Raw genomic sequence first — 22,392 nt, 5'->3', positions numbered from 1 at the left:
CTGATATTATGCCCCTGTGGGCGTGCGTTGATTAAAGGTTGGAGATTGGCCGGCCGCGGCCGGTCTCCCCGAGTTTTCTCTTCAGCGGCGAAAATCAAGCGCCTCCACGCTGCACGTTAGTGGATCTGCAAAAAATTTGAAGATGATAGTCCGCGTAATATAATAGCTTGGCACAAGAATACCCGGTCGAAGGCTGGCACTTCTGCCAACGGAAGAGGAAAAGTGCGGGATGTCTGAGACGTTCTTGGCAGTACAGGCCAAGTCCTGGCGTCGTGCGCGATAGATCGGTACGTGTCCAACATGGTTATCCTGTGAATTTATATCACTGTCCGAAATCCTACTTCTTCGCGTGCCGTGGCGAAGCGCGAGCAATCGATCGGAAAGGACGAGCTCTAACCCACTGGATTACATTTCGGACAGTAAATTGTAACTGTACTGAATTGCGACAAAGCGATCCGTCTGTGTATCGGAGGCCCTAGGAATAGCTAAAGAAAAGAAAAAAAAAACGAATAAAACCTGTAATTTACATATATCAGCATAATCAACTACCCGGTCCTTCCACTCACCTGCGACGTTAAAATTGAAATTACAACTGACATTGTATGTACAGAGTTCCTTGAAATTTATAACTTGCAAATGTTTTGCGAACACACTTCTTTCGTCGATGTTAAAAAATATTGTTTCATTACTTATTAAATCATTATTTTATTTTGATTATACTGCGCCATTATTTTTGTAAAATAAGTCCAAGTTATTACCTTCCTGTTATAACTGTGATAAAACCTTATAACTGTGATAAAAATCAACTTATCTAACAAGAAATAGCGATAAAAGTTATCTAAATGAACCGATGTGAAAAGTTTTGAAAGAGTACGGATTTGGTACGAAGAAAGCGGATGTAAGCTCGCTACGTATTGATTTTTGTAAGTTTTCCAGAATTAAAAGTTTATTCCGCTTGGAAAATAGACGATTCGTGTATTAATTTAGATATCGTTTCGAGTAATTTTGAGACTTTCGCGCGATATAGGAACATTATTCGAGAAATATCTGCCCTGAGCACTATCGTGCCCACAATGTAATCCGAACGCAAAAAGTGCGGAACGCCGGCTCTCTCGAGTGCTTCCAGATCGCAAGAACTGTTAGAAGCTAATTACTTTAATGAGTTTCACGCGGGTTCTTTTTCCAGGAAACGCATTCCTCGTGAACGTGGCGCTGGCGGATTTGCTGGTGACTGGTCTGGTAATACCGGTCTCGGTGATCGTAATCCTGGCGGGTTACGCGGAGTCTCTGGGTGCTTGCCGATTCGAGTGGACCCTCGAGGCTCTTTGCTTCCTGGTGACCGTACTAACGTTGGCCACAATCGCCGCCGAAAATTACGCACGTCTGTGTCTGCCCGCCGAAAGGTACAGTGGAAATGGAGAGAAACCCGCGTAAAAGGGGTGTTTCCGCAATTTAACGCGTCGACTGCCACGTGACATCATGGTCGCGTTTCATTCTCTCGTCTATTTTATCCCAGGGATCCTTTTGTAGCTTTCGTGGTATTCGAGCGTGATATGTACATCACGCGAAATTGAGAAGTTCTCTGGAAGAACAACAGTAGTTAGGGAATTGTTCTATTGTTTCGTATTTCTGTTTGTTCGTACTGTTGGTGTACATTCAGTCCAAGTATTTTCAATTTCAAATACTCTTTTCACAAATTTTTCTATATAAAATATATAATATATTTACATAACATTGGCACTTTTAGTAAAGATTAGGATAATTAAAAGAGAAACAAATTCTTGTGTATTTAAATGTTCTGGATTCTTTCAATATATATTGTTTTACGCAAAAAATCATTTAAATTGATCTCAAACTGAAATTTTAGATAATGATTATTACTGTACTCCGTTTTTCAATTCAAGTTTTTTTTTGGAGTAACCTCTCAATCGTGTGCGTGTATAAAAATGAAAAAGATTAAATTATTAGTTACATTATGTAAATTAAAAATTGTAGTATATTATATATTTAATTATAAAGTTATATATTGTGTGTAATGACACACAGCAAAAGATTACATTGATGATCAGAAATGATTCACCGCAGTTATCCTACCTAAAGGATGCAGAAATTTATATTGTATTATTTATATTGCATTAAATTTATATTACGCTATATTATTAGAATATTTGTGTGCTAAAACAGTCAACGCGTTAAATATGACACCTCAGTTTAATGACATCATGATTTTATGGCATTGAGGGCGAAATGCAGAATATCGCTTTCATAATGCGATGGTTACCTAATATTTTATATATTTATGGCTTTTCCGGACAATACGATTACAGTGCTGTGGTGCGAAAACGCAATTCTAAAGTAATGACACACATTGTGTCTGGCTCGGCACTATTTATATGCAAAACTCCAACTTTCTATGCAAATTCATTTGCTGCGACATTTCCATTTGCGCATAGACACAGTTCCGGATTAAAATGTTTCCTAGTTAGCTTTCATGATGCAGGCTGAACACGTAATAATGCAATTCGTCCTCCAATCAGCTAAACATTACATTAATCCATATTATTATCATTGAGAAACTCCCATACATCACGACAATTTGTGACCATTTAAAATATGCAAAAATGCTTCCTTTTCCCACGGAATACTCGATCGTAGATGCGCAAATGCACATCTACCCTGTGTGATTTACCGATTACCCTCGACAAGCTTGCAGCACTGCAAAAACGATGCATCGGTCGGTCGGGAAGCGCGGAAGATTGATCAGGTTATTGCGAAAATAGTAGAAAATGGTGCTGACCTTTCGTCTGACCGTCGAAATGGCGCGAATCCAACTCTGGACATGAACGGTGACCCGGTGCCCGGATCAATATTACAACCCTATAACTGCCACCGTTCTGGGAGACGAGTCCGCTATTACCGTTATCGCGTCGTCTCATCCGGAATACTTCTCTTTTTTTTATTCTTCATCGGGAAACGTCGGGCAGACCCGCTCGCGCGCCTGTGCGTCGACGGATGATGGGTGAAAGAGACGACGAAACGCGTTGTCAGCGACGGAAACAGGGGGGAGCGCGCGCGCGAGAGAGAGAGAGAGAGAGGCCCATCCGCCGTCGAATTAAGTGCCGGCTTCGGCGATCGAAAAGATATAGCACACGTGACCGTTGGCGCGATCAATAGCCGCTACATTCCTGCGATTGTCGGCGCTTTTTTACCACCGCTCGCCACCACGCGCGACTTCTTTTTTCCCCCCGTCGCGTCGGGGAAGAGGACCCTTCAAAGCGTCGCCTTTAACCCACACGCTTTGTTTACGAGATGGTGTTTGTCGGATACTAATTGAGCGGTCCGTTTCCGGCAACGACGCGACACACAGGCACGTCCGTTCTTGCCCATGGCCGCTTTCCGTCACTAGCTCGGCGGGATGAACGGCCGAACTGATGTACGCGGTGTAATCGTTAACAAAGTTTGTTATTTGTCCCGTAGGGTGGCATGAAAAATGGATCGAACCCCGGGGTGTCTCGATTTGTCGGACCGCCGCAAAAACTAACAAACTCTCGCTCGCGCAAAGGCCGGGCAAAAAGGGTTTCTCTTTGGTTCGGTAAAAACTGGGGGGACGGGTTTTTTAACGCGAATTTTATCGGCTGGCTGCGGTTTTCGATAACTAGATAAAGAACTTCACAGTGTGACGCTTGTCGGTTAATCAAACCGAACCTGTTTGATATATAATCTAAAACGGAAATGGTATTAGTTTTGTTTTGTTTTACAATGATATATATCGGCGAAAATTTTTATTGCCGGTGTCGAGCATCCATAAATAATTGAATTTTCTACCGTTTACAAATCGTCGATTTGTCTCTTTTAATATGTCGTCGATAAAATTTAAGAGGCGCATTCAAGTCTGTTGTTTGAGGGACGAGGAGAGGCACGGAATAAAAGGCTGATACAATCAATTATATCCTACACTACGGTATCGGAGCCAATATGTGAAGATGGAGTAAAATCCATTTATGGTTAGCACGTAAACAAGCTTCCGAACTTCATCAAACTGCCGCGACTACCGACTAACAATTTGCCTTAATAAACACTTGCATTATCCTGTGCAGCAGGAGATTGTCTCCATTTCCATGTAAATAATTCACTTCGATCAAAGGCGAGGCTATCTGGTTCTTGCAGGCGGGTCTTCATTTGGCGCGGTCGTAGTAACATATATGTATACCAAAACCTGTGCTTGTAAAGCTCTTTGGTCCCCGGTGGCCTTACCGCCGTTCGCGACAATAGCGGCCGAAAATTACGCCCGGTTGTGTTAAGTGTTTGCCAGCCGAAAGATAAAGCGAGTTCACCGGCGATTCCAGCAATCGATACCACGTTCCTGCAATTCCCCATTCATACATTCTTGTTTCTGCCTCGGGGATGCTTTTTTCGTAACAACTCTCTATTTCCATTAACGATTATCGACAAATTTATGTAACCATGCCTAGAAAAACATATGTGCTCTCCTCTATTTCTAACAATTTTTATTATGGCAATATTGCGGCGATTTTTTTTTTTTTCAATAGTAACCACCGAAACAATCGATATAATAATTTTTAAGAAAATGTGCTATTATTCTGTATATCTAAATTTGATATCTTCACTAGTGTTTCTAAGGCAAGTGTTTCTAAGGCAACACCCTAAATACAGTATAATATAGGCAAGCCGAGTTATCGTTCGGATCGAAGGTCGGAGTTCCGGTGGGGACAATAAAGGGAAGAAAATTATGACCGCGCCTGTTTACCAATAAAAAGATTAAGCACATACAGAGATCAATAACTAGCACTCCTTAAAATTATACGCTATACTATTCGCATATCTTTACTTTATTTGCGAAATTAATACTTCCTTTCCAAGTATGCTTTTTCACGAGCGCATGACTATTTCAGGCTAATGTATCCTGTTACAGGCAGATAACATCATTAGAGACCTGGAAAGATAATGTCATAATACATGCCTGGTTATATCGTATTGCCTTGTAGCCTTTGCATGAAAATACCTCCCGATGGTTAACATCGTTGAATATGGATAATGTAAACACAGTGAATGAGGTAGAAATCAAATTACTGTTATCAGTTTAAGCCATCGCGTATAATGCGTATGGCGACCACTGCTTGGAACTTCGAGTTTGACGTTGAAGTGCTTCCACGGTTCTCTATCAGCGTCACGATCGAGTTCGTAATTTCGCATTCCGGGCGACGTTCTCTTTAGCTTGAATTGCCGGAATTCGTAACCGATAGCAGACGATCTCGGGGGAGAGACGACGACGACGACGACGACGACGACGACGACGACGGCGACGACGACGACGACGACGACGACGACGACGACGACGACGACGACGACGACGACGACGACGACGACGACGACGACGACGACGACGACGACGACGACGACGACGACGACGACGACGACGACGACGACGACGACGACGACGACGACGACGACGACGACGACGACGACGACGACGACGACGACGACGACGACGACGACGACGACGACGACGACGACGACGACGACGACGACGACGACGACGACGACGACGACGGCGACGACGACGACGACGATGACTACTGCTTTTCATACGCGGAAAGTTTTGCGACAATACGGCGTTACAGGAAGTATTTTAACCGGTCGCGTCAGAAGAATCACGGCGAACACGTGGACTCGAGAAAGTTTCCTCGCATTGTAAACGAGAAATCGTCCGCCAGCACCGCTAACTCCGTAACTACCGACTCGTTTTTCAAGCCCCTCGTTAATCCACAGACTAGTACGACCAACTCCGTAATTGCAGTCGCAGTGTATCACCGAGGGAAATATTTTCTTTAATTGAATACGCTGTATAAGAAAGCCGGGACTTAAACAAGCTCGTGATGCAATTAAGGGGGAAATATCCATCCGACGAGACAACGTATTATCTCCTGTTATCTTTAGAGTTATTCCTGAATGTATTCTAAGTTGCAACAGCAAGCCGAATTAATGATACCTTAGCACTCTATATTTACATTAAAACACTTATCAGTCTGAATTATATATAATTACTCAAAGCTATGAAGAATTGCAGTGGTGTAATATTATTTTTGTTAAGACATTTTTCGCTATGCTTTCTAAGACTTACAATTAAAGTAAATTGTCAATTATTGGAAGAGTGAAATCTCACCCTTTTTAAGCTTGAAAACTCCACATGAGCCAACTGTTTTTCAAGACTCAATTTTCAAGGCTCAATTTTCAATGTTTAAAGTGAGATTCCACTCTAAAGAATTTCGAGAGTGAACTGGAGATAACGCATATAGCCTTTTCCTCGTTTAATTCATCAATACTTATAACAACATATTTCATATCTCTTAGATACGCCAGTCTGACAGCAGGTCGTGTAACAGCCATAATTATCGTCCTCTGGCTAATCGCCGTGACTGTGGTGGCTTTGCAATCGTCTTTGGACATAGGTCCTGACTTCTGCCGTCGCAGGCTCAGCGGTATTGCGATGGAACAAGCGGTGGGGGCAAGCATATTGGTTGGGCTGCCAGCTTTGACGACCATCTTCCTCTACGTGAAGCTGGTGATACGTGTGCGACGAGCCACGAGAGGTTCATATAAGCCGCCAGCCGCCTTCTCCTGGGACTACGAGCTCGCGAAGACAAATATGTGCAGCTGCGTGATGTTCGTCGTGTTCTGGTTACCGTTCGGCCTGGCGGTCTGCGTGAATTCCTTCGTTCCGGTGAGCACACGTGTACTCTACAACCTGGCCTGGTTCGCTCTGTCCAAGTCCTGCTTCAACAATCTGCTCTACTGCGTGGCGGACCGTCACTTTCGTAGCGCCTACGTCAAACTTTTTCACTACTGCTGTTGTAAGACCACGGTAAGCTTCTCAAGGAGGCCACGCGGCGGTGAGGGTAGAAATTCTAGCGACGTGCGCCTCAGAGTACACATTATTCACTCGTACGCGAGTCCATCATCCTGTCGTCCGACTGTGGCCAGACCGAACGGACGTGACGTTTACGAGCTTTAGATGCGACGCGACGCGACGCGATGCGATGCGATGCGATGCGATGCGATGCGATGCAATGCGATGCGATGCGACGCACGTACAGAGTGCAGAAAGCAGAGGTTGATAAAGATGTCGCGTATGTCCAGACGCTCATTCTGCAATGAGCAATCTCTGTTTTTGCGAGATTGAGCAGTCATCGCACCGACGTATAAACAATGCCGCACGAGGACTGCTTCTGGTATGGCCTTACAATTAATTCATTTGACTCTCACGATTTGTTCTTCGATATTGACTGAATTTTTTGCATTGCGCAGTTTGTTTGATTTTTATAAGGATGCCAGGGACAAGAGTTTTCGAGTAAAATTAATTTCGCGATAATTGAAAGCGTGTAGTATAAAAAACATATAGTGTACATTGGAACCTCGTATTTAACGAATCTCAAAATAGTGTTCTTTCGATACGTGCTAGACGCATACAAGAAGTGTGAGTGGGAGGTAACGATGGAATCACACAGCTCCAATAGCGATCCTGAATTTCATGGTTTAAAAGTAGAGACACCCTCGTTATTACGTTCAGAGCCCCAAACCGCGCGCTATTATGAGGTTCCAGTGTATTTACGAGTATTTCTATCTTCTAGTTATATTTACGACTGGATATATCACTTAATAATAATTTATATAAAAATGCTTTCATTTTTTATTAACAATTTTTCATGTACAATAACTCTCACTCGTACGTTAAAATTCGTAAAAAAGAAACCAAGAATTATGACCTAAGGAATTGGCACTAAGGATATCTATGTTGACGTAACAAGTGTCATTATTTAACAATGACCACGAAGAAGTTTGCATCTCATTGAGCTTTGTATTGTAAAATACAGTCAGTTGAAATTAGTAATGTATGGCCCAATACTTTTGACGCTGATACGAATGGTTGCCGTCCAGTGGAAATGTTCTGTATTAACTATGCATTTGTATATTAGGATTTTGTCAGAGATCTTATGGACGTCACATATATTTACGGATTGAAAGATACGTTCTTCGATTATTTAGAATTGAAGTTCTAATCGATTTTAAGAATGTTGAAAATATTTAGTAATCACTTTGTTATTTATTAATAATGAGGCAGCATTTTTATTCCGAGTGAAATTTTTTGAGGCGAATATTTAATTACAAAAATTCAGCAGGTTTCTGGTATTATCTCACACACACACACGACACACAAACACACACACACACACACACACACACACACGCACACGCACACACATTTTTTAGGTTGTGCACTGTCTCATTTATCGCGGTACGTCCATTCTCGACGGGAGAAAAGCGGCAAGCCTGTTTCTCTCCGCGAGATCCCATCTTGTAACAAGAGAGAGAGAGACGAGTGTCTCACTCGCGACAGCATTTTATCTGGCTGCAAGACGAGACGTGAAACGCGGGCGAGAAGGAAAATAAGGTTTTCCCAATCTCGATTAAATTTCTCGACGGAGCTTACTGGCGTTTCGAGAGGGAGGATACCGGCCGCGAAGTTATATACGTGCCCGCTGGAGGGGAATAATTTACGCTGGTGCACTGCAAGTTCGCTATGTGTGAGATTTAAGCTCGACGAACACACGCGAGTAACGCGAGTAACACCACATCCCGAATTATGGCTCCGGCGCGGTAAGTCGACCGGTAGATGAAAATGCCGTAACGTTTAAGGAGGCACTTGGCGGGCGCTCATCATCCCCCAAAGTTAATAACATTCCGGTAACGAGGTGAAGTCAAGTGGATCAGATAAGGGCGATTCGATGATAAAGATGGCAATAATATCAGTTAAAACTTTCAGTACTCTGCTCGTCTATATCGGTCTCGACGTTCGGCGATTTAGCAGGATCGCTCTTAAAAAGAAGAAAAGAGTTTCTCCAGCCATTTATTATGTAAATCGAGAACGGTCTCTTGCGGGAAAGGTTCTTTTGACGGCGATCAAATAAGGATCAAAGTCAAGTACCGTGATGTATTGTTCTATTGACGAAAATACATAAACTTTTAACATTAAGAGATATAAATTCGGGAAATAAATTGACCGAATGTAAAATTTTCTCACTGAGGAAAAACTAGTCGATATAAATGTCATTTTAATGTTGTACTATACTATTTAATATACATACTATATATACGTATATACACTCGTACAAACTGTTTATCAAACGTCTTTCTCGTCTTGTACTCAGATCGACTCGCTGTTTGCTTTAAAATCAAAAACCTCGTAGCTGCCACCTTTCGATATATTTAATTTTAAATCTACATATCGCACAAAACGTGATTCTCGATAATTAATTACGTACGTTTCTTCTAAACATATCCGGTTGCGAATAATTAGTCTTATCCGCTGAAATACTGAATGTCCTCTGAGAAAACAAGTACACACAGTGCACTAATTACTGCCCCTGTCATTTTGACACGGAAATAACTAAGCTGCAGCCACGTGTACTCAGATTAACGAAGGGTGTAAGAAGTTATGTCCGACAGTATCATATTGACGCAGAGAACACGAACGATTTACGACGAAAGACTCGGGATTAACGCGAAAACACTCGTGGTGCGACTCGATCGCCTCTCGAGGCTCTACCGTGTATTTCGTGTAAAATCGGTCGGTGAATATTGTCGTGCCAATTATTCTGGAAAACGACGCCATTCTTCACCCCGGTCGGGTAATTCGTTACGTGCCGCGCGGCGATGCGTTCGCTTTGCTGCGTCGCGTTTTCTCGGGACAGACACTGTTTTCAAGGATCGCGATTTATTTAGCAGCATTTCATTGGAGGACACTCGCTCGCGCGAGTGACACCGGCATTCGCTCTAATCGCGAGAATGCGCTTGCTCCGTCCACGCCGCACGGCTGCGATCGCGAGTATCAGATCATTCGTGATGGTACATTCCAAAAAGAGAGCTTCCTTTAGTAATTCGTTCTGGCATTTTTTAATGACGTGCCTAAATAATCTCAAATTATAAATTTTGCGTTTAAATATCTTATAATGTTTTCAATTTTCTTTTACAACAAAGATTAAAATCATTATAAATCTAAACGATATCTATAATAATTACGTGCGTTATTTTGTTGAAACATTTTTAATCAATTTTTGTTATTGAAATGTACCTATAATAACGGAAATGATTTTTGCACATATTTATTTCTTATAAGACGAAGCAATTATGAATTACAATATTATTACGATATTATTTTATTATGTTATTTTTTATTTAAAGAAAATTTTTTAAATATAATTTTATATTTTAATATCTAAAGTTGTGCAAAATTGTCGGTAATATTTTATCAAATTCACGAGACTGAAAATGTTTATTAAGTTTACATTTAAAAATTTCACTTTGCAGATTATATGATGCTATTTATTTTTTTAATGTTTTGCACATTCCACGATCGCAGCTTTTCGGTTATTGCTAATCGTGTATTCGAGCACATATCTATCACGCTTTATATCTAGAAATTTATTCTGTTCGTGCATATGTATCTTAATAATTAATAATAAGATGCGTATGATATTATCGCGCGTAAATTTGTGTAAAGTGAATATGTTAAAACCAGAGTTGGAAAGTAACGCGTTATTTATAACGTCGTTATCGGGTTTGTTAATTTTTTCTATAACGATAACGGTACGTCGTTATATTTTTACAACGATAACGAATTCAGCCGTTACCTTTATCGTTACTTTAATCCTTTATTATCTTCGTAACTGTTCAATAGATCGCATTATTTCTAATTGGCTAAAAATATTTTATTATAATAGAAATTTAAATATCGAAAAATGTTTTATATTTTATATCTTAGGGGCATTGTAATAAATCGTTACTTTTTAGTTAATGGTAACGGTAACGCGTTATTTTTTTAAATTAGTAACACAAAACGGGGCAACGAGTTACTTTTTACAAAAAGTAATGATAACGCATATTAATGAAGTAACGTTCCCAACGCTGATAAAAATGTATTAATTAATCACTTTCCACTTATATTTCCCTATCGTTGGATTCAACATTTGAACTGATGCAAGCCAACATGTATGTAAAAGAAATAAACATATATATCCTTCTTAATTATGTGAACTTCTCAAAATGCAATTTAGAATATGTAATTGCATAGGAGAACATAATTGAACATATGTATAAATGACGATACTCACTTTGCTTATATAAGAGAATAGTCAAGTGATACATGTAGCTAGTGAATCTAACACGACTATACTGAACATGTATTGATAATGCGCTGTTACATGATCGATGCTTCGTCCTAGACATGTAATAGGGCCATATATTTGTGACTGACAAACAATAACGATGATCGCATTACGAGTATAAGCGTCAAATCTTTTTATTCGCATATCGAAAGAGAAGGTATAAAAATAGAAGAAGGTGCCTCGCGTGACATGGAACAATGTTATTTCGAAATTTATGGACTTCGCGTGGACTTTAGGTTCAACGATATTTCTTCGAGAAAGGATATTTCTCCATTGCGATTGTTATAGTCCTATCCGGTGAGTTACTCCTTTTGCACTAGTCAACATTTTTATTGCCGTAATTATTTTTATCTGTCACTTCAAAAACTTAAACGGATTTTTATTATAAACTTTTAAAAATAGATAGAATATATTATAGTATAGCAACATTTTCTTATCCGCGACAATGTGTGATTAAAACAATACATTTTTATATACGGATATCAATTTCTGAATTTAATAATATCAAACGATTTTAATATTGAAATTGATTATTTAAAATTTACGTTGGAATTTTTATTATTACTATTTGCTAATAAAAAGTAACATTTTTATACGATTTTACTATGGTTTTTTTAAAAAGAATAAAAGAGGCAGAAGAGAATTAAGGTAGAATTTCTAAATAAGAACGTAAAAGTTTTAGTGCGTTAATATATTCTTTATATTTAATCCAATGATGCGTCTACGTGCAAATATGAAAAATTGATTTATGTATCTATTCTCAATGCAGACAATATTATTTTTTAATTTTGACATATACGACAAGCCATTTAAAAACTTTGTTGATCGAAGTATATAGTGACGTTACAATGGCAAAAATATATTTTATATCTCAACGCACTACACAAACTTTAAAATCAAAACTGTAATATGTGCAGTACAATTATTTGTGTGACTGGATAGTCATTTTATATTGGCGGATCCAGATACAATTTTTATGAGAAGTGAAATTATATATGCATGGAATATAAGTATAATATTTTGCAAACTGGAAAAATTACAAGGGCTTGACAATTATTTTAACTCATTAAAAGACGAACTTTATGCTGATGAAATTAAACATCTTGTTTTTCTTCGTTTAAAATCCTCTGGTTCCGCCAGACTTACGTTTCATGGTTTATATTTATAAAAGCTTGCACATATATATTCACTGTATATAACTCGTCTTATGACTGTATTTAATTGACAATTATTGCAACGGCGTATATCTCTCATGACTGTCTATAATGTCGTATTTTACACGCCTTCTGTCAATCTGTGATCACACTTTTAGGTATGATTATTCGGATGTAGTATGGTATGGTAGTAATGTATGTATATTATATCGTCAAATTTTGCACATATTGTCCGATTTATCGGTTATCTCGATTATAATACTTCTGCAGTGTATCCTCGTAGGCAAAATTAAACATATGATAGAAAGCAATGTCTTGTCAAATACAGTGAAAACAGATTTGATATTCTAAGCGACGATAATCGCCTTACAAAGTGCTAAGTTTAACTACCGATCCTCGCGGGCGGACGTTGTGTGCAAAATTTGAAATTGAAATTTAAGCGTCTTTCACGACGGGAACTTTGATAAAACATCCGGCGAGTAGCCGCGCGTTGATCAAATATGCGAGAGAGGAGAAATATTCGGCACGCAGGAGAGATTTTATCGAAAGTTTCGTCGCCGAAACCAGGTTTTCGGAAACGCGGGCAGGCGTAGCAAGTGCCGCTGACGATAATGCTTGAGAAATGGGACCAGGAATTTAGCTTCTCGTGACTACCTTTCCCAACTACTTTTGTATCGTCCTTCGTTCATTCCCGGGACGTTCGAAATTACAAGCGCATTCGAAGATTCACGTATTACCTCGTGGTCGCGAAACTTATGCGTTTGATAGGGATTTCCATTCGGCGCAATCCCCGTAAACGAATTTGCAAGTTCGGGAGATACGGAGAATTCGTAGTTAAATGACTTTGGCTTTGTCTGTTTCGCGTACTTGCCTTAGCGTTAACTTGCATCTAAGTTAAATAAATGTCCTATCTGTAATGGTGTATTGTATTTCCGAATGTACGCTCGTATGCCCTCCGTGTGTGTACGTGTATACGGTGCGTGTGAGATGCGTAGCTGTGCGTGTCTATTGATATGCATATGAGAGAACATCGACGATGAATGTCGAATACGTGGATGGATGGAAAGATCGACAGGCACTGCATGCTTCTTCATAAGTATAGTCCCGCGCAATTACTGTAGTTATCTTAGAAAGTTTCCCAGTCGAGAGCAAATTTATTTCTGAAGCGAGCTGGAGATTTCTTTTTCATGTATTTCACGCTGCATATTTTGACGCGTTAAATACCATAGCTAAATACCATGCAGTGTCCGTCCATGAAATAGATTTTTCTACAAAAAAGATACAACGTATGATCCTTTAGTTTACGATTGTATTGTAATTAATATTGTTATATAATAATGATTTAATGTATTTAATTATGTAGTTCAATTATACAGCAGTGATGTAAAATTCTTTTTGATCGATTTGTATTTAAAGGAGCTCGTGTTTCATTAGGAAAATGGACGATTGTTTCCGTTGAGAACAATAAATGATTTATCTACGACTGAGAGAGCGCGATTAGTTTGCGATCGATAGTTATTCGCGCAGAACTGTGATTTTATTCCCTGCATAAAATGAATTCTCGATCAACAGCGAGATTCTGTAGTACGCTAGTAATATTTATTTTTTATTATCGAATTGCATAGTTTGCGATAAATGAGTTTAATATACTTGGAGCAATTGTAAAGATACGTACTAATCTGCTCTCTTTCCGTTGTCGTTAACGATAATAAGGGCACAATCGAACAAAATGCTACTAATTACAGTGTAGAATATTGCTGTAGGAACGTTCAAGAACGTTTAAGAGGCGCTTTTTATGTCGTTGGCTTATCGAATTAAAAGCAGGTCGAACTCGTTCCTGCCCATTTGTTCTCGTTTGCGTATCTGACTAGTGCATTAGACCGTAGCAGTAGACGTAGTACATAAATCGTGTTAGATGGCCAGCAGAGATAGATGTCTTAAATAATAGAGAGACGAAACATTCCCAGCGCATTCTCCTAGTGTAACTGCGCGTAGACAGTCGCATTGTTGTGCGAAATTAACTGTGTCGTTTTGCGAAATTTTTCTCAACTGTCTCAACCTCACCGCGAAGGATCAATTCTGATTCGGGTTTCGTACAAATTCGTTGGAACGATTCCCGTCATAGTCGGATGCGTGTCCCGACGATGCCTCATTCTAACAAATTTGTACTGAGCGTCGGAAATAATCATATATATCGTAGTAAGTGGAGGCGATTATAGCGAGCGCGCCGTGTGATTAGGACCTGTACTGTAATCATCGAGACGCATTTCATTAATACTGACGTTTTCGTGCGAATTCGTTAGAACCAGTTATCGTCGGAACACGCACTCGCTATGATTATACCCTTGTGGATATGATCGCGATTGGTATACGTGTGTTTCGACAGCACCAGGTTCTAACGTGCGCGGCATCACTCAGAGTAATTCAAATCCATCGAAATAAGCTTGAGTTGCATTAATATACAATAGGTTGATAGATACATCGGTGGATGATCAAGAACGAGGGATGTTATTAGGCAATCTTTTTCCTTTGTTATATTAAGAGAAAATTGTGATTAAATATGTGTTTATCATACTTTAGATATCATTTAAGATTCATATATCTGTCTATACTTTTAACTTTATGTAAATGTTATTCGAAAGATAACTGTTGACTGAATTATTGGTATGTTTTTATGCTATAAATCGTACGATTAGATCCTGCGGCTTATTTTAGTGTATCTGATTAATTCTGACGTTCTTCTTTTACGAATTCGTCGGGATGAATTCTCTGCGGGACACGCGAATCGTTATAACTCTTTCTTCATCCATGTGCTACTTTGGTCTTCGTTACCCATGCTGAGGTAATTGTAATCTGTTTCTACATATGTTCGCAAATCGCGATGTAATCACGTAGACTTACTACCTAAAGCAAATTATATTATTTAGGAGCATACTATCGAGTATATCATACAGCCTCTTGGTGCACAAATCTAAAAGCGTCTTATTAATGATTGCTGTCAAAGTCATCGAGAAGCACACTATATTTGAAACTCCGAGGACCAGAAATTCACAATAACACTAGTCATTGACCTACGTAGATTATTTGCCTTTCTTAAACGTGAATGTAACTGTTGTGATCAAGACGAACTCGAAACATGAAACGTCGAGGAGTCCGAGGTAGAGAGAGGGAAGGATGTCTTTGTATATCCAGGCTGCGTTTATACCTCACAATATTAATCCGTTGTAACGTAAAAACGGGCTAGCAAGCCTATTTATTGATGTCGTGTCGTGATAAGTGTCCATAATGTCTCGTAACAAGACTTACGCGAACGTAACGGCATTGTCTAACCAATTGATAACCAACTGTTCCGACTCGATTAACACGAGAGTAGCAAAATAGAAGTCAGATCGATGTGCTGTGTTAACTGGTAGAGTAGCGTGAGGCTAGTTTGTAGAACGAACACGTAGAACAATCCGCGAATGTTAACACCTGTCCCTCTGGCCGTAGCAGAATCGTAAATCGACGCAAATTGTATCGGACTATATAGATGTATTTATTTTGTACTAAATGTATCTCGCATTGATGTACTTTTCGTGAAAGTCGACGTAGCGCCGTAGCTATGTCGAAATGACATTCTGATTTTGTGAATACGTTACCGCGAACTATGTAAATGTAAATTTTATAATGTTGTAATAAAAGTGCGTTTCTCTCTCTTCTTCTTTCGTAACATGATGGAAATTGATGTAACAACTATAGTTATGTTGTAGACGTAGTACATTGTGATGAAATGCCTTTTCGTAGAAAGTCCTTGACATAGTTAATTAATCTTAGGTATACACACTCTGGGATCTTTGAGACCTCAGTAAATTTTCAAAACTCTATTATTGATAGAATATTAATGAATAAAAAATCACATATTTTTTGAAACTTATTACAATTTTAGATTAATTTTTGAATGAATAATTGTACTTTTTTTAGTTTATTTTCTATACAGCACACTTTATTTGAGAAATATCCTGCGAATGCCCTTAAGACATTTAGAGGACATAGAGACATCCTCTGGACATCTTTAGGAGTTTTTTGGAGATCTGTGTTGCATGGATTATGATCAATTAAAGAAAAATTATACCGTAATTTTCTTGAACACTGTGATAAAAAGATTAGATCTCTTAGACTTCTATATAGTAACCATGTATATGAAAAACAAACGATATATATAGGTACCTATAGAGTTAATCAGCCTTGAGTTAATTAATTTTTTTTTTTTACAAAATTCTATAATTTCTTATAATGATTAAATGTTCAATTAATTTAAATTTGAAATTACAGGTGTTATATTTATGTAATTGTGTCAATTGACATGTTCAACGTAGTGTCTCTTCCTTAGTTCGGTTAAATTTACTTTAGACAATTTAATGCGAAAATAGAATTTATTTATATTTTTGTTCGCCACATACTTCGACATATATTTGTGTATTTTAATATAAAATTTTTACTTAGACATGCTTGCACCTGATCTGCAAAAATATCCTCTTTACATGAAATAACACGTCAAATTATAAATAGAATTCTTGAATACTGACACAGGGGTTATAGATCGTTCAAGGCAGACTTTTGCCGATAACTCAAGTATTTCATTATTTTTTTCCACCTGGTTATTTTACTCCTAATTGGAACGGATCTCTTGATAGGAAGAAATAAAATAAACTCACCCGGATCGCCTTCGTATATTTTTATATCAACATTTTATATTCCTGCTGACCATGACTCCAATTTCAGATCCGGGTATCGATAAACAAGTAGTTACTGACAATCGAAAATTGTTGTATCCTTTGTCGATAATGTAGCAACGCACTTCGCGAAAATACTGTGAACTTACCTGCGATTGGTGGCGCCATCTGTAACCATCAAGCAAGAACCTCGACGAACTTGAACCAGTCTTCCGATTGAAATTGTGCGCGCAAAACTTTACTTGTTCGCGCGTCGGAATCGTGATAAACCGATTTGTCGTGTAGATAATAAAACGCGACGTGATTGCGGTTCGCGACCGATCTCAGTTTTATCAGGTGATTGATTGCGAGACGGTGGATCAACGATTCAGTAACGAAATTGCGGAATTCGGGAGTAACTTGACGCGCGTTTCCCCTATCTCCCCCCTCCATCTCGGCTTCGCGATCCATGACTTCATTTTGATTTCGATCTCGAGTTTCCGATTTGAATTTCTCGGTTCGCCGTTCAGTTCGAACAGTTTTCGCGTAGCGTGAATGATTCTATTTGCTCGCGAGTGATGAAATTAGACTTTTCGAAAGAAGCGGAAAAGGTACGCCCGAGATGAGCCCGCGGACGGACCGAAGTACATGCAGCCCCCGAAGAGAAGGACGAGACTTGTTTTGCAAGGTACATATTTTCTGGTCAGTAACACAATACTTTACTTACGCAATAAAAACTTTACATAATAGTGTCGTGTCGCGGGCTGGCGATGATCCCACGGGCATATCGATCTCACGCAACGACACTCTCGTGCCATACTTGATCTTACTTACGAAGTACCGATCGCACGTTAATCCTTATCCCAGACGAGGATCTTAGCGAGAATGCTCTCATTTGGGAAGGAATTTTTCGTCGTTTGCAAATTTACAATATACGAGGAAAGAATGAAACATTCTCGCGATAATCGAGCGAAGTATCGCGAGTAATGCGGCAGTTCCCTTTTTATCTTCATTCTATTTATTTGCGTAAGAATATAAAATATCTGCGGGCCAACGCGTTAGGATAAGGATTAACGTTAGGTCCTGATTGACAACGAATATCATCATTCCGAATGCGCTTTCGATCGCATTGATTCGATATTCTTTGATTTCGAGTTACAAGCCGACGATCGCACGAAGTGCCGCTGAGATTTCGCCGAATTGCTGACTTGATTTTTTTGTCGGTTGCACCTGGTTGCATCGAGATAGAACACAAAATCGTAAGATCAAGATGACGTCAAGTAGAAGTTATTTTAAGAAAAATAATGCGTTGTTAAATGTACTTTTCGTGATTTTGTTATAAATTCTTGATCTAATAATGATTTTTAAGTAATTTTTTTACACTAAGAAAAAAATGGTTGCACTATAATTTAACTATATACTTATAGTCATTTTTTTGCGTCTATATGTATAATAATTGTTTTACTATGAAATTATATAGTCAATTGTGCTATTAATAATAGTCACATGTATTGTTTGAAAATCTTTAATTCTTTTTCTTAAGATACTTTTTTTTAGTTGTTATTATTATTACGTAAATGATAAGTAAATTAAAAAAATAATTTTATTCATTATAATTGTGATTGCATTTACTAAATAAAAACGTTTCTTTTCTCTACTATTTACATCTTGATATTTTACTATATTAATATTTGGAATTATAATTTATAATACATTATAATTTATATTTATACATTCAATTTTTTCATGTTTGAGAAAAATATACTATAGTATAACGATAATAATAAAAATAGAATTTCAAAACAATAATTATTTTATCATACAATTATACACAAATACCAAACAATTTTCTCCCAATAGTTATAAAACTATTGTTATATCAAGAATTCATCACAAAATCATCGGCAAAACTATTGAATAATATCATTATTTTCCTTAAAATTATTTCTACCTTATTTTAATCTTATTATAATTTTTTGTGTTCTACTGAGAATTTGATGCAATCGATCAGGTTTCGACTAGGAAAAAAGAGTCGAGCTTTCGCAAAGGCGTTTTTCTTTGTAAATTTTCGATATTGGTGGCCAATTAAATCTTTCCTTTAGGCGAATCGCAGCGATCGGATGTTGCATTCGTGAAAATCACGGTGTTTCTTTAATTAGTAGAACGTACGAGCGAACGATCGCAGAGAGCGAACACGCTCGCTCTCGCTGTCGCGATACATTCGTAAGCGTGCCATTCGTAATCGACGCGGATCGATATCTATTCGCCTAATTCGTTCTTGTCGCGACATGTAGAAATCAACGTCACTTTTAAATCTCTCATTAGAAACTAAATATTCTTTTCTCTGTTAAATTACGAACAACTGGAGGCGTGCGCGATTGCCGGCGCATGTCTTACTTATTTGTACGAATAATTAGTCTGCATTTATAGTGATGCGCATCTAGACTTTCGTTCTCTTACGCGAACGTTTAGAATATTATTTCAATGAGCAAGTAACTAGGAGAGCCTTCGTTTCTCATTACGCTGCTTCCTTCTCTTTACTTTCCTCATTTTCAGCCGCTTCGTAAACCGTCGATCGCATCGTGCATTCTTCGGCATGTCCCTCCTACGGCAGTCAGGATGAACGGTCCAATTACTTTGCATGTAACGCGAGAAATTTCAAAACGCAACTGTAACACAATGCGATAACTAAGGTGCATTCTTTCACTCGTACTACTCCTTCCCTCTTGCTCCCACGCTCTCTCACTCGCCCTCATTCCCCGAGATTTATTTACATCCTAATCCTTTACACGTTTGTGATCGCGCTTCCTTGGCGACGGAACCGTTCGTGAAAGAATTTTCAGCCGAAAAAAAGAAATGGTTATCGCTCGTGCGTTCTAAGAATCTGTGACTTGGTAAACGTCGTTCCGCTTTATCCGTCCAAAGTTTCATTCTCAGCAGCGATTCTTAACAGTAAATAGTTTTTGATTAAACAATATAATACGAAAATTGCTCTTAATCCTATATTTTATTTTCGGAATTTATCGTATAGAGATTTATGAAAAGAATTGTATTAAAGATGGACAATTGATAGTTCCTTTTAATGAAGGGTGCTTTCCAATTGTTCAGCACGTCTTAATACAAACGTATAAAGAAATGCACAAAGTGTAACATTGCGTAACATTGTGCACTACTCGATTGGAACAGAATGTGCCCGTTTCAGATAGAATTAGATTAAATGTAGTTTTATTTTTTTAAAAAAGCAAAAATACTGATCAATCAACTCAATTAACATCCTTCATTCTCATTTATAACCGCGATGATTAGTATAACATGTAATTGTCATTAGAAAGCATGAGCTTACACAACCTAGTAGCACTGAGTATGGATGTAAAGATGCTTTCCATTTCCAGTGTCGACGCAAGCATCATTCTATTTTCCTTGACTATTTTCAGTGAGTAATAAGGATAGAGCGATATTTGTGCCGACTTGTGTTACCAAATGGAAAGCAAAAAGTATTGTGCCGACGATTAGAACAATTGGAACACAATTTATGCACGAAATTGTTCAGTAATTTTACAATTGGAAAGCATCTGAAGTCACAAAGTTACAAGGTTTGCAGATTATCTCTATATTTGATGCATCGTTAAATGACACATTTAATGATATATTAAGACACGGATATAACTCGAAAGTTTGTAACTTCTTTGAAGAAAAATATAAACCTCAAAAGAATTACTCTTGATACTTTTACTGTTAAGAAGTGCTGTTAAGAGCTCACAGAGCCCACGTAGAGTTGCAGCCAAACGGTAAGCAGCACACATTCCAGTGATATTGGTCTATCATGAGTATTCCGAGTTCCTGAAGGTTGAGTCGTTCGATCGTAGAGAAAAAGTAAGTTTTCGTACATCATCATCGATCATGCATTTTATTCGGATATTACAAAAAATGGCCTTAATAGCGCGCGGCTAATCGTAAATGAGGGCGCTTGCCGGGATCTGACCTACTTCCCCTCTCTATTAGCAGATGTCTTCCGCCTTCTCATTTTTACGCGTCGGTAATGTTTTTCTTACGTCAGATTGCTCAGGCTGATGCACACTCGAAAGTTTTACTCTTTTCAAAGCGACTTTTCTTTTCCTTCCTTCGAGATGGACGTCTTTATTGGGACACGGTATCACCCTTTCATCTTACTTCCTCGCTTTTTCAAGGGATGGTGGGGGGAGGGGGAGAAGTGACGGTAAAATTCTCTTGTAATGTACAATTCTTTCATTCGTTAATGCGAGGAAGTTTGATAAAAATTACGTGTTACTCTCTAATGACCGATTTTATTTATTTCACTATCATAATTAACTTCTCTTAAATTTGCAACAACTTCAGATACAATTATTCTTTCTTTGTCGATGTTTATTTGCATTAATAAGTATTAATTATCAATTATTTCTGTTACTAGAAAACATTTGTAATATATTTTACTTTAGATAAACGCTATAGGTCCACGTTCGGTGCGAGTCAGTCAAATTTTCACTACGTACACTTTTTAAATGTGCCGTTAAAATAGAGGGAACCGTCGATATAGCGATTGTTAGACATCGTTGAAAGAAGAGTGCTTGATGAAATCGATCACCGCTCTTAGAACGATTCTCGATGGTAAAACTGTCAGGTGTATATGCAGCCTTGAATTCGTTCGCGAGACTGTATTCGTGCGTATACGGGGGATGGGGGGAAAAAAATGATCAGCGTGTTTCGGGCAGATCTGGCGGCCCCCGCGCGAATCGGATAATATCTACAAAATCTCGATAAGTTTATTTTATGTCATCTTCGTCATTATTCTCTCCCGCAATCCTCCTCTTCTTTTGTCGCTGTCTCGAGGAACAGGAACTTCCGCAATGGGATTACATACCACGGAGATTCTCACGCACGTACTTCCGTGTACGTAGTAGACACGCGGCATTCTTACATGAACGGATATACTCCCGATTACGACAGACACTCGTATTTCCGGACCTATTTAGTCTATGTCTCTAGCTATTATGCGTACACTCGCACTATTGCACCGTACAAACGAACGTTACACGTCTCTCCCCCACCGTTACATCAATTTTGTTTCTTCAGCCTTTTCGCTTTTCTTTCTTTCTCTCTCTCTCTCTCACACACACACACACACACACACACACTCTCTCTCTCACTCTCACTCATTCTCTCACTCTTTTTTTACCTCGCACAGTCGGCATCGCGAGTAGAAAGTTGCAGGTAGTGTAGGTATACTCGGTACGTGTACCTGTCCTACCAAGTGCCGGTATATATATGTATGTATATATATATATA

General features: G+C 38.6%; 1 protein-coding gene across 1 annotated transcript in view; it reads left to right on the top strand.

The window, feature by feature from the left end:
• LOC108746329 (melatonin receptor type 1B-A-like) overlaps positions 1-22,392 on the top strand; it is a 60,843-nt gene that overhangs the window by 6,587 nt on the left and 31,864 nt on the right. Inside the window, exons 3-4 of the mRNA XM_018483042.1 lie at positions 1,187-1,403; positions 6,373-6,883. Of these exons, the coding sequence (XP_018338544.1) occupies positions 1,187-1,403; positions 6,373-6,883 (728 nt within the window). The remainder of the gene's footprint in view (positions 1-1,186; positions 1,404-6,372; positions 6,884-22,392) is intronic.

This window comes from Trachymyrmex septentrionalis, unplaced genomic scaffold (genome assembly GCF_001594115.1).
Source record: "Trachymyrmex septentrionalis isolate Tsep2-gDNA-1 unplaced genomic scaffold, Tsep1.0 scaffold167, whole genome shotgun sequence".
NCBI lineage: Eukaryota > Metazoa > Arthropoda > Insecta > Hymenoptera > Formicidae > Trachymyrmex > Trachymyrmex septentrionalis.
Note: the sequence above shows the minus strand (reverse complement) of the source record. Positions and strands in the feature narration are given on the sequence as shown.